Source organism: Lissotriton helveticus, chromosome 7 (assembly GCF_964261635.1).
Source record: "Lissotriton helveticus chromosome 7, aLisHel1.1, whole genome shotgun sequence".
NCBI lineage: Eukaryota > Metazoa > Chordata > Amphibia > Caudata > Salamandridae > Lissotriton > Lissotriton helveticus.
The window spans coordinates 1,545,869,739-1,545,886,064 of record NC_136068.1 but is presented as its reverse complement, the minus strand read 5'-3'; the positions used below and the strand labels follow the sequence as shown (position 1 = coordinate 1,545,886,064).

General features: G+C 46.9%; 1 protein-coding gene across 8 annotated transcripts in view; it reads left to right on the top strand.

Moving 5' to 3' along the window:
- Positions 1 to 16,326, top strand: part of CNOT3 (CCR4-NOT transcription complex subunit 3) — a 1,075,180-nt gene that overhangs the window by 464,672 nt on the left and 594,182 nt on the right. For all 8 annotated transcript variants that reach the window (XM_078655004.1, XM_078655002.1, XM_078654999.1 and 5 more), the window contains one exon: positions 9,813 to 10,035. In XM_078655004.1, coding sequence (XP_078511130.1) covers positions 9,813 to 10,035 — 223 coding nt within the window. The remainder of the gene's footprint in view (positions 1 to 9,812; positions 10,036 to 16,326) is intronic.

Here is a 16,326-nt window from a genome sequence, read left to right as displayed (position 1 = left end):
AAAGAACAATGCAGATAAATAAGTTGAAGGTACTAGTCTCTTTCCCTCCACGTCCCCATTATGTCAGCTGTGGGCATATTTGTTTAAAAGTACCAGCGAGTGCAACACTTTATGCTGGCCTGTGACTTCATTTCTTTGATGCTTGTGTTTCCTGTCTTATTTTAAAAATGTCCTCGCTGTTTCATGCTGCAGGTAAATGGGTAGAGCAATGAGCACCAACATTTTATTTAGAAACAGTACAACTTCTAAACTTTTAAAGATGAAATAAAAAATAAGTGGAGATTGACCTCTAAACCGTATCGTATCTAAACCGAGGCGCCTTGATGCCCATTGGGCTAAGTCCGCGCATGATAAGACCTCCTTTATTATTATTATTATTATTTATTATTATTATCTCTTCTGTACTGCCACTTGCTGCATCATAGGCATGACTTCCGCATACATTTTTGTACTCCTACTGTTGCGTTTAGGACAACTGTTAAATACTACATTTATCCAGTATTATGGGTGTCTTTCATAGATTCACATGCCTGAATCATTCCCCGTCGTCGAGACGGGAGCCTCCGGTACATAAAAAAGTAATGTCCTATAGACATACATAGAGAAAAGTAGGCCTAAGGGCCTTGCCTTAGTAGCCTATCTATGTCCTTTTGTAAAAAGGACCAAACTCTAGAAGGTAGCCAATCAGCTACCACCTCCCTCTAGAACCTTCCTGTCAGGAGCCTCAGTCTCTCAGATTTTCTACCGCACGTTGTGCTAGGGAGTCTCCACCTGAGTTCTCCTCAGGTTTCCTAGTTGTATCTCTTTTCCTCACAGAAATTGGATATTTCAACAATGGCCGATCAACAGAAGAAGGGTCTCTTCAGAGCTTGCTCTTCTTGTGGTAAGAAGAGGCTCCACGTCGATGACAAGCATGAAACCTGTCTATACTGTCTTTACCCAGACTATTCTCCTAAAGAATGTAGAATTTGTAGAACATTCTCTACAAAAACTCTAAAAGACAGAGGAGGACGGCTGCTCCTCTGGTTGAACAGGCTGAAAACCAGAGACAACCTGGAGTCTTCAGAGGACGGTGAGATGGCTTCAGTTTTAAATTATCCTTGAAGAGGCCCAGGGTTGCTTCCCCTAGCCCTACAGACGTTCCCTAAAAAGACTATCAAAAAGTCTTCAGAGGTAAAATCTACAACATCTGACAAGGAGGTTCCTGCCTTCAGGAAGCCTGCGCCGTCGACGAGTTCGTCGACGTTGCCCTCGGCGCTGAAAAAAAAGTCTCTACAGTCTATGTTTCTACATCGACGACGGTAATGAGGACGACGGCGTCGTCAGCATCTTCATCGGCGATGACTACTACTCCATCGTCGACAGCGGGTAAGCCTGTGTCGACGACTAAACCAAAACCGTCGACGCCTGCGCCGTCGACGAAGTCAACCTCGTCGACCAGCGTACCGTCGACTAAGTCATCGACGACGGTAAGGACATCAGCTTCGACGAAGGCACCGTCGACGGGCGCTCCATCAACGACGAAGACACCGTCGACTAGCGCACCATCGACGACGGGACCGTCGACGAAGATACCGTAGACTAAATCACTATCGTCATTCGAAATTCAGTCAACGACGACGCCGTCGACGACGACACCGTCGACGCTATGGAAACAGTCGGACCTGATTTCTCCGTCGTCAGCGGCCAGTCAGCCGTCTACGATTCCACCAACGGCAAAGAGTACGAAAAAGCCAATAACACCAGACTTAACGTCTCCGAGCAGGGTGCAAAAGTTACCCCCATCCTGTCTCCTGCAAGACGAGGAATCGGACGATGACCAGTACGGTCAGGCCACCAGTCCTTCAGATCTTATAGTAAAGTGCCAAAGCACTGATGAGGATGGCGACGAAGTTGTTTTTACAGAGGAGACTCTAAATTCACAGGTCCAGACGCAAGTCACACCTATGGTATGCCTTCCGGTGTCTATAGTCTCAGACCTACAATTCTTGATCCAGGACTACAAACAGCGATTTCCTGAATCGGCATCGGCCCCGTCAACAGATAAGAATCCAGCTACATCTGGACCGACCCCATCTTCAAAACCTAGACCGTCACCTTTGGTGATCCGTCAGGAAAGAGAAACAATACAACATATCCCGTCTTCTGACGACGAGGGCGAGGAACCAGAAGAAGGGGAGGTGCAGACACCAGCCTCGGTCTCCGCAGTGGTACCACGGCTGGACAAGAAGTATAAGGCACCAACGACCGCACCATCCTGTCTTACTGGTCATCCCAAGCCAGATTCCGTGGTTACCCAGGCGGCTCAAAAGAACTCTAGGAATCCGTCATCCCCATTGTCAGCTCCACCGGACAAGGAAGGCAGGAAACTAGACAGTATTGGCAAACGCTTTTCCACCACGTCGGCCATGACTGTCAAAGTAGCTAATGCCATTGTGCTACTAGGCCGCTACAACAGGCAATTGTGGGAGGATATTGCCCCATATCTGGCAGAACTACCTGATAATCTGAAGGAGGAAGTTCAATCACTCAAGGAGGGCCAAACATCGGCATCAGAACTTATTGATTGTGCCATAGATGTTGCAATGACCGGCTTCAGACAGCTAGCAGGCGCCGCGGTCTTGCGGGGGTGGCTTAAAGCAACATCCTTCCGTCAAGAAGTCCAAACTAAAGTACTTGACATGCCCTACGACGGCCAGCACCTCTTTGGGGAGAAAATCGACGAGGCCTTACAAACAATCAAAAAAGATACTGACACGGCACAAGCGCTTGGCACGTTACAGTTTAAAAATCAGTCCTTTCGAGGGAGCAGGGGTAGAGGTCAGCCCTCTTACAGAGGATCGTACCAGAGCAAATCCTCATACTCCTATAACCAAGGCCGATCGCAATACCAACAGCGACAACAGCAGCAAGGTCGCCAGACCTCGTATGGAAGGTCTAACTACAGGGGAAAGAACCAGAGGAAACCCGCTGGCGGACTCCAATGACCGTTTCCAGCAGCCAGTCCGTCCACAATCTCGTTCTTTCAAACTTGGAGGAAAACTAACACACTTCCTCCACAATTGGAGATCAATTACAACGGATCGGTGGGTGCTCCAATTGATCCAATTCGGACATTCGTTGGAATTCAATTCAATTCCCCCGACAACTCCTCCTCGCAAGCTTCAACACTGACATTTACGATTACTCCTTCAAGAGGTCTCTTCAATGTTAAAGAAAGGAGCAATAGAGCGAGTTCCATCTGCTCAGAAAGGGAAGGGATTTTATTCCCGCTTCTTTCTAATACAAAAGAAAGGGAAGAAATGGAGGCCCATCCTAGACCTCAGGGCGCTCAATGCATTCTTGAAGAGTCAATCGTTCCGTATGGTGACTATCCAGGAGATCTTGGGGTCACTGGAGGAAGGAGACTTCATGACGTCTTTAGACCTGCAAGACACATATTATCACATCCCTATTCACAATCGCCACAGGAAATTCCTCAGATTCGCAGTAGCGGGTCACCACTACCAATTCTGTGTCCTCCCATTCGGCCTCGAATCGGCACCTCGAATTTTCACCAAGTGCCTCTCCCCTGTGGCAGCTTTTCTACGACAGCATGGACACCAAGTCTTCCCTTACCTGGACGACTGGCTGGTGAAAGCACCATCTATGAAAGGCGCAGCCGAGTCCTCCAACGCCTGCCTCAATCTTTTCCAGCAACTGGGCTTGACGCTCAATCACGAGAAGTCTACCTTACAGCCCTCTCGGGTTCTTACCTTTCTCAGAGCAACTTTGAATACGGAATGCTCAAAGGCATTCCCATCTCAAGAGAGGAAGCACAAGCTTATCACTCTGGCCACCGCAGTGGCCTCGAAGAAAACCCTACTGGTCTGTACTTTCAAGTCCCTCCTGGGGATGATGTCCTCGTGCATCCTGCTTGTGCCACACTGTCGGCTCAGAATGCGCCCTCTGCAGGAGGCCTTGACCAAGCAGTGGACTCAAAGTACAGGCTCTTTCGAGGATCACATCGTGATAACTCAGCAAATGACCAAAGCCTTGCTCTGGTGGAGGTCGCCCAAGAACCTCTCGCAAGGACTACCATTCTTGCTGCCTGCAGCTCCACACGTCATAACTACGGATGCCTCCCTACAGCGATGGGGAGCGGTCCTTCAAGAATTGCAGATCAGCGGCAAGTGGACGGACCAGGAACAACAGCTCCATATCAACCTCCTAGAGCTGAGGGCAGTTTTCCTATCCCTGCAGGCTTTCCTCCCGCGCATCAAGAACTCCCCAGTGCTTGTCAGGACCGAGAACACCACGACAATGCACTACTTGAACAAGCAGGGAGGGACACGTTCGCTAACACTATCTCGCGAATCGGAGAAAATTTGGAACTGGCTTGTGCTCCACAATATCACGCTGACAGCTGAGTATGTCCCATGCAAGGACAACGTCATAGCAGATGCTCTGAGCAGACAAAGATCGCTGTCCCACGAATGGGAACTCGAATAAAAAGTGCTGAATCACATCTTTTCGGAATGGGGGAGTCCGAAGATCGACCTCTTTGCCACCAGGGAGAACGCCAAATGCTGCAACTTCGCAAGTTGGCATCCCCAGTCGCGGTCCCTCAGAAATGCATTTTCCATCGCCTGGCGCTACGTGTTTGCGTACGCATTTCCGCCATTTCCCCTGATCCCAAAAGTCCTTCGGAAAATGAAAACAGAGCACTGCACCCTGATTCTGATTGCCCCGTTCTGGCCGAGGCAGCATTGGTTCACGGACCTCCATCGCCTCTCAGTCCAACCGCCAATCCGTCTGGGCCAACATCCATCCCTGCTCACGATGCCCAGCGGCCAAGTTCTGCACCCGAATCTGAAATCTCTCAGATTATTGGCATGGCTCCTGAATACCGAGAGTTCTACCATCTAGACATTCCACAGGAGTGCAAGGATGTCCTCGCGAAAGCAAGAGCAGACAGCACAAACAAGACCTACTCCTTAAAGTGGAAATGCTTTTGCATTTGGTGTAAGGACAAAGATCTCCATCCCTTTTGGGTTACTCCGGAGCAGCTCCTACCTTATCTGTTACATCTTGCACAATCGGGACTTGCGCACACCTCTATCAGAGTTCATCTGGCAGCAATTTCCCGGTTTACGAGAACTTCAAAAGGGCCTTCTCTCTGGTCCCACAGGTTAATTAAGCAATTCCTCAAGGAGCTCTACAGATCCTTTCCTCGGCCAAGAAGGGTTCCACCAACATGGCATCTCAATGTGGTACTCAACCAATTAATGAAACACCCTTTCGAGCCCATCCATAGGGCAGAGGTCAAATACATCTCCTGGAAGACAGCCCTCCTATTGGCTCTGACCTCAGCTAGAAGGGTCAGCGAACTTCAGGCTCTTTCCATACAAAATCCCTTCATGCAGTTCAAGGACGACAGAGTGGTTCTAAGAACTAACCCTCTATTTATTCCTAAGGTCCCGTCAGACTTCCATTTAAATGAACCCCTAGTCCTTCGATCATTCTTCCCAAATCGCAGCACTGCAGCTGAAAGAACACTGTACTCTTTGGACCTGAAGAGGTGTCTTAAGTTTTACCTTGACAAAACAAAACATTTCAGGAAAACGAATCAGCTTTTCATCGCTTTCAGCAGACCGAGGAAAGGCATGCCACTTTCCAAACAAAGTATTTCACAATGGATATCCTCTGCAATTGCCTTTTGCCATGACAAAGCCGGACGGCCATTGCACTCTAAAGTAAGAGCTCATTCTACAAGAGCTGTGTCCACATCGGCAGCGCTATTCGCTGGTGTGCCAATACTGGACATTTGCAGGGCAGCGACCTGGAAGTCGCCGCACACCGTTACCAGGCACTACTGCCTGGATACGGAACTGATGCAGGATGCTGCTGTGGGCCAGGCTGTGCTTCGCCATCTATTCCAGTGAGGTGAGCCTTCCTCCTTCCCACCATCCTTCGCTGGTATGCACATTTATTTACTTTCTTCTTGTAACTTTTTGATGGTTATTAGTCGCATGATATGTATTATCTCAGACTGCTTATGCTATTCCATCAGAAATTTGCATAATGTATTGCTTGCTACTCTGATTCAGGCATGTGAATCTATGAAAGACACCCATAATACTGGATAAGAAATGTGTTACTTAACTGTAACTGCAGTTATCCAGTATTGGTGTCTTTCATAGATTCACATGCAACCCTCCCGCCTCCCCTGGAAGGACTCACTTATCTCTCTAACAGCATTACGCCTACCTAGCATGGTGCGTACGAAAATCTGAGACTGAGGCTCCTGACAGGAAGGTTCTAGAGGGAGGTGGTAGCTGATTGGCTACCTTCTAGAGTTTGGTCCTTTTTACAAAAGGACATAGTTAGGCTACTAAGGCAAGGCCCTTAGGCCTACTTTTCTCTATGTATGTCTATAGGACATTACTTTTTTATGTACCGGAGGCTCCCGTCTCGACGACGGGGAATGATTCGGTCATGTGAATCTATGAAAGACACCAATACTGGATAACTGCAGTTACAGGTAAGTAACGCATTTCCTATAGGGACAACTCTACCTAAAGTATAGCATTGCCATGTTCTGGACTACTGACGCATGCAGGCAACTGGTGCTTGGCAGTTGTATAATTTCCATCCACTACTTCTCTTTTAAAGACAAGCTTTATCTTCAATGCTCAGGTACCAGCATGGGCAGCATTTTTGCTCCAAGCGTGGCGGGGCTGTATGTAGCAGATTTTGAGGCTAAATACATCCTGCCCACCTCCCAATCTTTTTCATCTTCAATGCTCCTGTGGAAGCGCTACATAGATGACATCCTGTTACTATGGACTGGGAATGACACCGATCTTGATCTATTCCTCAACTGGATTAACACTCTAGACCGGAACTTGCGGTTTACAAACACCAAGAGCAGATCTGAGATTGTCTTCCTTGATGTTGAGATCTCGGTGCAAGGAGCTGGCTTTAGGACAAAGACACATCATAAGCCCACGGCAAAAAACAACCTCCTAGAGTTCAGTAGCTTTCATCCGCGCCCTTTGAAGGAAAACCTCCCCTATGGGCAATATTTGAGACTTAGGCGCAACTGCACCTCCCTTTCGGACTTCAAAGAACAGTCCCTAAGCCTCACTGGGAAACTGAAAGACAGAGGATATCCGGCACCTATCCTGAGCAAAGGTTTCAAGAGAGCGAGGAACCAACCAAGAGAGGCCCTACTAGAGGAGAAAGTCATCAACCAGAGAACAATACCCCTCACGTGTGTGACCACATACAGCAGCCTGTCGAACATGATGAAAAAATCCATCAACAAACATTGGAACATACTGACCTCTTACAGGGAGAATTGGGAGAAACCTCTATTCTCTTTTAAAAAAGGTCGTAGTCTAAAAGACGCTCTGGTACACACCCGTCCAAAAGAAAAAGTCCCTGAACCCACACCTACAGTCACCAGCGCTTGGGGTATGCCCAAAGTCGTTGGGCATTTCCCGTGCTCCAATTGTAGTGTCTGCCACCTGACAGAGGCGACCAAAACTCTTTCGCTTGAAGCGGGCAAAGTATGGACCCAAAGAGAACATACTAATTGTAACACCATGAATGTGGTGTATTTGATCACGTGTCCATGCCAGCTACGGTATGTCGGCATGACAACGCGCAGAATAAAACAACGTATCTGCGAGCATCGGAGCAATGTCCGATGCAAAAAACTAACCACGAAATTGAGCCGCCACTTTTTGGACAGAAACCACACTCCGAATGACATGAGGTGGACGGTAATCGAAGAAGTGAAGGGTACAGCCAACATAACCAGTAGACTTTTTGAAAAGGAGCAACGTTGGGTGTATCGTTTGGGCACCAACGTCAATGGGCTTAACGATGATATTCCCTGGAGCTCAGTTTTATCTTGAGAGAAGCATCACTATTTTTGATGTACCATTCCAACCATTACTGGGTATTTTTCTGTCTGCCTATAAACAGTCACTCCATTTCCTGTGATTCACATTAATGACTAGCCGTGCTCACACAGACCAGTCCTGACACTCGGAGCCTAGACCTTTCTATTATCATTGGTTTTTGCTCTAAGGTACAGCCTATTGCCTCCAATATAGACTAATTTTTATTAATACTGGAAATAATGACGAGCAGCTAGTAGCTCTGCGTCCACTAATATCCATGGCATTAGCACTAGCGCTACAGCGCTATTCGTCCCCAATACCCCAGCCGACACTCAAGCCTCGTTCTGAACAAAACTGGGCCCTCCGAGGTGGGCGTGTGCGTCACCAGCCGACATTCAAGCCTCGCTCTGAACAAGACTGGGCCCTCCGAGGTGGGCGTGTGCGTCCCAAGCCTCTTTCTCGGCTAGACACGCCCACCCGGAAACAGGTCGCACACGCGACCGATCTGCTTAAAAACAGGTTTACCGGCCCCGTCTTCTTATCCTCGGGGTCCGGAATTGAGGCCACAACCAGGTTTGCAGCGGGTCGAGAGCGCTGAGGGCGTGAGTAACCACGAAAACGAGATCGCTGCTCCTTCTGCCAATAGAGCTAAGTATCTGCTCGTGTACAGGCCTTTGCAATTGTACCATTTCTCTGTTTTAGGATGTGCCAGGTCGCTCCGACCCCCTCCCGAGACCCATGGTGCTAGTAGCGCCCCTTTTGAAAGTGAGAGTTATACCTTCTATTACCAACTTGAGGGGCACAGACCTTTTATGGTCCATTGATCCCTTCATAAGAAGTACACGCATTCGCGTTTTTAATCCCCCATTCTTAATCGTTTGTCTTGTAAATAGCACACCTCTAGCACATCACTTCCCAGAGCTATTTGCTATCATCCTCTAGGGGCTATTTGGATGGTGCATAAAATCTATGTTTACCTTGGGAACACCACTTGAGCCACACATCATGGAGCACTATGACAACTCAGGAAGGCTCATATTAACAATGTTCATGTTTGTCTTCTGTTTGTCTTTGTTTTTCACTTTACAGGTGCAGTGACACTCTAAATTTACGGAGTATTTTTTGGAATCGAGTACTTTACTCTTCCAACATTTTTATGCACTTTTTTCACCTTTTATTTTCACTTTCACGTCCCCAGGTCAGGGTGGGTGATTAGAGAGCCCATACCGCCGGGGTATAGTCCTGAAGAATGCCACGGTAATATACCACCCTTATGGCTGAAACATGTTGACTAAAAGAAATTGAGTATATTCTGTATTTTACCAATCTTGAACCTTGGCAAGTAAATACAGACACGTAATACTCTTTACTTTGTGCCTCAGGGATCATTTATTAAAATTTGTTTTTGATACCCTTTTTTTCAGGCACTTTTAATATTTCACTGTAAACAAGAGCGCACGCCCTCCACACACAAAACCAGCTCCGCAGTCTTTCTGGCGTCGTAGCACACCGAAGAGGCATTCGGCCTCTTTCGGTGGGGCCCGATGATGAAGCATGACACTGACTAGGTCAGTGTGTGAGGGCTTTCTTTATCACCCAAATCGGATGTGATAATCTTGTGTTGACTCCTTGAATTGTGGTCTGTAGAGATTACGCTTAGATTGATCAAGTGTTTGATCTGACCGCTCTTTTCTTGTTTTTGCATAACTAACCGGGGACTAAGAGAGTGTCTCCTTCTCCCTACCTCTCCCTTTGTTGTTAAATAATTTCCATCCACTCCTGAGAGAAGTGCAGGATGTTTAATATTTAGAAAATTATTGGAAATGTTTGAAGACATTGATTGTTCCTATATTGAATGTTTTTCACATCTGTATATTTTTTTTATTTCCCCTGTTTGGTTGAAACACTTTGTGTTGGCAGCAAAAGCAGGACAGGATAGAGGGGCTAAAACGGCACATAGAGAAGCATCGATACCACATACGGATGCTAGAGACTATCCTACGTATGTTGGACAATGACTCCATAGTGGTGGACTCCATACGAAAAATCAAGGATGATGTAGAATACTATGTGGACTCTTCACAGGACCCAGATTTTGAAGAGAATGAATTCCTGTATGATGACCTTGACTTAGAAGACATTCGTAAGTAGTCTGAGCATAGTTTTCTAAAGAAAGTTTTCTTTTTTTTTAAATTTTAAATATTTTTTTTACACTGAACTGATTTGTCACTTTATTCATCTCTATACAATAGTTTCACAGCATCAACATATTTGATTTCTATACTTTGAATACGCGCCTTGTAAGAAGGATCCTTGAAAACAATGTATACTTAAATTAACGCTGTATCTGAGCAGGATCAATTGTAATTTCTGGCAGAATTTGGCAGTCTTAAGATGTTATTGAATTTCTCATCCAGGGGTCAGGATCTCAGAAGAAGCTTTAATACTGTAGTTTTGAACATTGCTCTTTTAGCATGATCTAACACTTGGAGAGGATATTTGAAGTTGTGATTGGCTATAGTAACAATCTCATTTTTTATAGGAAAATATCTAATTGTAAACATTTTTGAGTGTCTGTTTTCTCCTTGGAGTCATGAACATTGTTGAAAGTGGCAATTCTCAAAGAGGCAATCTAAGGTGACTGATAAGAGGCTGAACTATATTCTCAGTAACAACATTATAAGTTTAGTAACGACACGGTGCGGATAGAGCGGTTATGGACATGGCCCAAAAGTATGGAATGAAGGTCATGGTCCCTAGGATGCCTATGCAGTCTTAGACCTTGAGCACAACCATATATTTGGAGCCATCAACCTGAATAATGAGCACTATTCTTTGGATGCTTTTTTGCTCAAAATCTGATAAGTCTTTGACTACTTTTGCTTTCTTTTTGACTTAGCTAAAGAAATTTATAGGGCGGTCAGTACCCTGCTGGCAGATTCTCGCAAGAAAATTTACCATATTTACGTTTAAATTGGGAGAAGCTGTCTATTTTTCTTGAGGCAGAAGAATGTCTGTAGCATGGGTCTGTAGATATGCATGCTGTGCATACTCATGCTATCTACAGTTTGGCTCTGACATTGCAACTCGTTTTCTTCAGATTCTTTAGTCACAAGGTCTTGGTGACTCCTTCCATGGTGCTAGATGCACATGGTCACAGACTGCATAGTAAGATTGTTTTTCTCATCCATCGGGTTCTGGCATGATCTAGTCTAATATTTTTCCATCATTGATCATGACTACTTGCTAGGGCTTGTCTCCATCCCACCAAGCACTCCCCTTGCACTCACACACTCATTCTGGAACACCTTACATTGCTACACAAGGAGTTACAGGCGCTCCTCTGAAATGGGCCATAAAGCCAGTGCTCCGTCACCATCAGGGCAAAGTCGACTACTCTCTATACTTCCTCATTCTCAAAAAGGACAGATCCCTCAGGTCCTTCCTAGACCTCCATCCTCTCAACATATGCATCCTATCAAAACACTTCATATGGTCACACTACAGTATGCCATCCTTTTGCTTCAGCAAGGTATCTTCATAGCTACCCTCTACTTGAAGGACGCATACTTGCACTCCCCGTTTCATCCAGCTCATCGGCGCTTCCTCTGAACTGGTAGTACTTATCATTAAGCAAAGTGTTAACCTACTGCCCAAGGGTCTTTACCAAATGTTTTACGGTAGTAGTATGTCACCTCATGAGGAAGGGGAATTCATGTCTTCCCTTATCTAGACGAGTGGCTGATAAAGAGCGCAAACAAACAAGCATTCCTAGCTCACACCCAAGCTTCGGTCTTCCTACTATATTAACCTAGGGTTTAAAGTGAAAGCAACAAAATCCCATTTCGAACCTCTTCATTTCCAGGTCATTCTGAGGGGCAGTTTTCAACTCTGTTTTGGGAAGGCCTTCCAGAATACAGGTGTTGGAGTAGTTTCTGCCTCTTTTGTAGCCAATTTGTCACCTTCCAGTTCTCACGGTTATGCACTTGCTAGGAATGATGACCTCATTCATCACCATACTGCCCCATGCCAGGCTTAATATGCACCCACTCAAGTGCCTCTCAAGCCAATGGTCACAAGCAGAGGTTCGGCTGAAGGATCTATTGTTGGCAAGAGGCAGCATCCATTGCACTCTACAGTGGTGGAACAGCATACACTTTCTGTTGGCCAGGCCACTTGCAGACTCCGTTCCTCAGGTGACCATCACCACACAGGCATCTCTAGCTAGCTAGGGGCAAATCTTGATGACATTAGCCTCATTTAAGGGGTCTTAACATCAACCACTTGGAGCTGTTATCCATTCATCTACCAGTCCAAGCTTTTCACCTACAGATTCAAGGCAAGGCAGTCCTGGTGCGTACAGAAAACATGACTGCCATGTTCTATCTTCAGAAACATGGAGGGGTACACTTTCCTTACCTGTCTGCCCTAGCGCAACAGATTTGGCTTTAGGCCATCAATCACAATTGACCACCTGGCTCAATACCTTTGGGGAATAGATAACTTTGTAGACCTTCTCAGCAGTACCCAGCAAACCAGTACATGAGTGGTAACTCCACACACAGATCCAATCTTTCTTTCGCAGGTGGGATACCCCATACCTAGACCTTTTTGTAATGGCAGAAAATACAAAATGCCAAAACTTAAAAGCCAGGATTCCACACCCCCTGTCCATGGGATATGCTCTGTGGATGAACTGGTCCTGGATCTTTGCCTATGCTTTTCCTCCTCTCCTACTAATTCCGTATGTGGCCAGGAAGTTAAGATAAGTATTCCTCACCCTCATTCCGGTGTCTCCAACATGGGCCAGGCAAACCATGACTCTAAACGCTGCTTAACCGCATGCGTGCGGGCGGAATTCCGCCCGTACGCTGGTTTTTTTTAAATCGCACTTTACGTGACGAGCTGGGCTCGTCATGAGCGTGCGAGGAGGCTACGCCATGACGAGCCCAGCTCGTCATGAGCGTCGAAGGGGTTAAAAGTCAATTTTCCCTCATGAAAAGCTTTCCAACCGGCCAGACCTTCTCACTCAAGACCATGGCAAAGTAAGACACCCAGACCCAAACAACTCAACCTAGAGTTCTGGTAACCTTGAGTTCCTGCAGGAGTAGATGGACATACTCGGAGAAGCCTGTAGGCCCACCAAATGCACTTACTTTAAAAAAATAAAAAATGTTTATTAATTGCAAGGAGTAAACATAAAAACCAAAAACAGAGCTTCAGAGAGCGCCGTAATACATTAGATAAATAAACATACACTAGAAAAAAAGGATAATATTTTGCTAATATTCCTAACGCTTATAGTCCTGCATTAGTCTAATTTAGCATAGGCCCCCAGATTCGATAAAATTTCTTTCCAGAGTGGACATCTCTGCTCTTGGATATAGACATCTCCCTTTCAAAAATCTCCCTTAGCATTCCCACCATTCATATGCTCTAGGTGGAAGTTTGCTGTTGCTTTAATGATCGATATAAAAGATCTTCATCCCAGACCTACATCTGGCTTATAGCCAAGTATCAGTTCTTTATCTGTTAAGTGTATATTATTTTTTAAACAATTGATTATTATACAAACAACATCCTTCTAGTAAAAAGTCAAACCTGGACAAGTAATAAACCTGTGCAGGATGTCAGCAGCAAACAATCCGCACTTTACACATTTACATTTGTCATTCGTATTTATACCATTGGGATCTATCCATTTAGCTATTCGTTCTGGGGTATAGTAGAGCATATACACAGTTTTGAACTGTTGCAACTTTAAATTAATAGAATGTGCCACATTATCTAAGCTCTGTAGTGATTCTTCTATGTCCCCAGGACCTGCATCCTGTCTCAGTACCTCGCTCCATTTAGATGCTCTTTTAAGACTATCATTCTCCCATATTTGAGATAATAGTTGGTAAGCCTTACTAATAGTAAATTTTCCCCCTAGGTGTAGGTAAGTCAGTATATCTAATCCCGTAGGATCTCTTATTTCTGTAGTAGGAGATCTCTGTGTATAGTCATAATCTTGTGAATAGTCGCGCCCATGTGCGGGGACCCCGGAGCAATCGAAATAGTCTCTTAAGTTGTCTTCTTCTGCCGTCCTGCATAGACACTTAAGAGAAAATCAAATACAAATAATGCAGCCTAAAACTACAAGGCTACATTGGCCAACACTTCATCTTGAAGTGAAAAGGATTGCCAAAGAATATTAAATTTGACACATTTTGTAAAGTTTCATACCTAGAGAAACTCCTCTTCACAAAAATCCTTTGTCATGATAGAGAGGAAGGGTTGGACAGATCAGCCTCATAGGCTGCCATTATCTGTCTGGAAAAGGGATACTGTGCCTTTAAGGAACTCTCCAGAGACCCTCTGTATCCCAGGATGCACAGCCAAAGGCCTTTCACTTTCAGTTCTTTTTTCTGGCTCCTGTTAGCAGGACCCTGGAGCATTGAGCTCTCCCTCTTCCAGTTGCTGTGTTTTTTGACCAGTTTTGCCACCTCTATATTTTCGAAATGCCAGCTTTATTCGACAAGTGCCCTGAGTGTGGTAGGAAGAAGGCTAAATCTGATCCCCACAGAGTGTGCATACTCTGTCTCCCTTCTAGCCTTGTCCCTGACTCCTGTGATATGTCACTCTTTCTCCAGGAGGACCCTGCGGGGCAGGGAGAAGATTCGTCTCCAAGGCTTGGAGCAGAGGAGACATCAAGAACCAGGTGGGACTTCTGGGCATGGAGGGATTCTATCTTCATCCTCTGCCCATGCATCTGCCTCTGGGGGGCTCCCCAGTCAAGAAAAGGCCCAGAAAAGGCACCGGTCCCAGTGGCGTCGAGAGGTATGACTACCATCTGCTCCCTGCTGGGTCGAAGCGACATCAACATTCGGCGTCGAGGGGTAGGATGTCAAGACCACAGACGAGGTAGACGTCGAGGACATCACCAGCATCGACACACCATAGACGTTGTGATGAGTCCCGAAGAGACAGGCGCACGCCGTCGAGGCGACACCGCCGTCCACGTCGACGGGAAGGTCGACGTCGAGGAAAGAAACGTCGATGTCAAGGCGAAGGCACTTGACGTCGGGGAGTTTGTCGACGTAGATCGACGTAGAGACGAGAGACGTCGAAGAGGTCGACCTCGAAGAGGAAGTTGAGGCCTAGATCAGTGTCTAGTGCCTCCGTGGTTAGCGTCTCCTCATCAGCTGCGAGTCACCGGTCGCAGCGGCGCCAGCCCTCGTCCTCAGAGAGATCTTCCTCCAGAGCATCCTCCCCGAGGCCTGCTTGTAAGAAGAGGAGAGTTCCTAGGCCATCGGACTCTGATTATTCCAGGACCTATTCGCCCTCAAGGCCCCCAGGACCCCTACACCTCCTAATATTCCACAACTTCCTCCTCCTCCTCCACCACCGCCTCGGCCTCCACCACCGCAGCCTTTAGTTCCAGCTCAACCTCTTCCGCTCCCGCAGCCTCCTAGGCCGGTGGCTCCTGCAAGGCCCAGAAAGCCATGGTCAAGATCCAGAGGGAGGCATCGCTCTCGTAGTGGGCATAGATCTTCAACGAGGTCACGTCATCGCCGGCGGAGGGAAAGGTCACGGTCCAGGTACACGGACTCGTCCAGTGACAGGAGATATTCTCCCACTTTGTCGGACTCTCCTCCTACGAGAGTTTCGCCTGTGGATGACATTGTGACATTCCAGGATGTGCTGCTGAGAGGGGCAGCGAAGTTGGGGATTACACCGAAGGTGCCTACCCCTACCACCTCGGTGATATTTGAAACGTTGCAAGGCAGGCACCTTTCTCGCCCGTTGCGGCTGTCGGTGCCAGGACTGGAGAAACCGGCCATGGAGCTGTTTCTGACGCCGGCCTCGGTGAAGTCCGTGCCATCCAGGTTTCAAAAGAAGTATAGACCCCTGGATTCTTAACAAGCGTTCCTAAGATCAGATCCGTTTCCTGATTCGGTCGTTGTGACAGCGGCCAAGAAGCAGCATTCTACTTCCCCATCGTCTACGGTGCCTCCCGACAAGGAGAGCCGTCAAATGGATTCGGCAGGGGGAAAGGTCTGCAGTACAGCTGCCACCTCTATGAAAGCACTGAGTGCATCAGCGCTTTTGGGTCGGTATAACCGCGCCTTGTGGAAGTCCCTGCAGCATTTCATTGAGCTCCTCCCGAGGGACAGGAGGGAAGACTTCAAGGAGATCTTGAATGAGGCCATGATGGTCTCGAATCAGGTCATCAGTTTGGCGGCAGACGCCTCTCTCCTGGCTGCTCATGCGTATTGTCATGGCATAAACTTGAGATGTCACTCCTGGTTGAGCCTGACCTCTCTTAAGCCAGAGGCGCAGCAGCGGATTGCCAACTTACCCTGTTCGGGAGCTACCCTCTTAAGGACTTATGTGGACGAAGAGATGGCCCGCATGTAGACGGAAGTGGAAACACTTAAAGCCGTAGGTT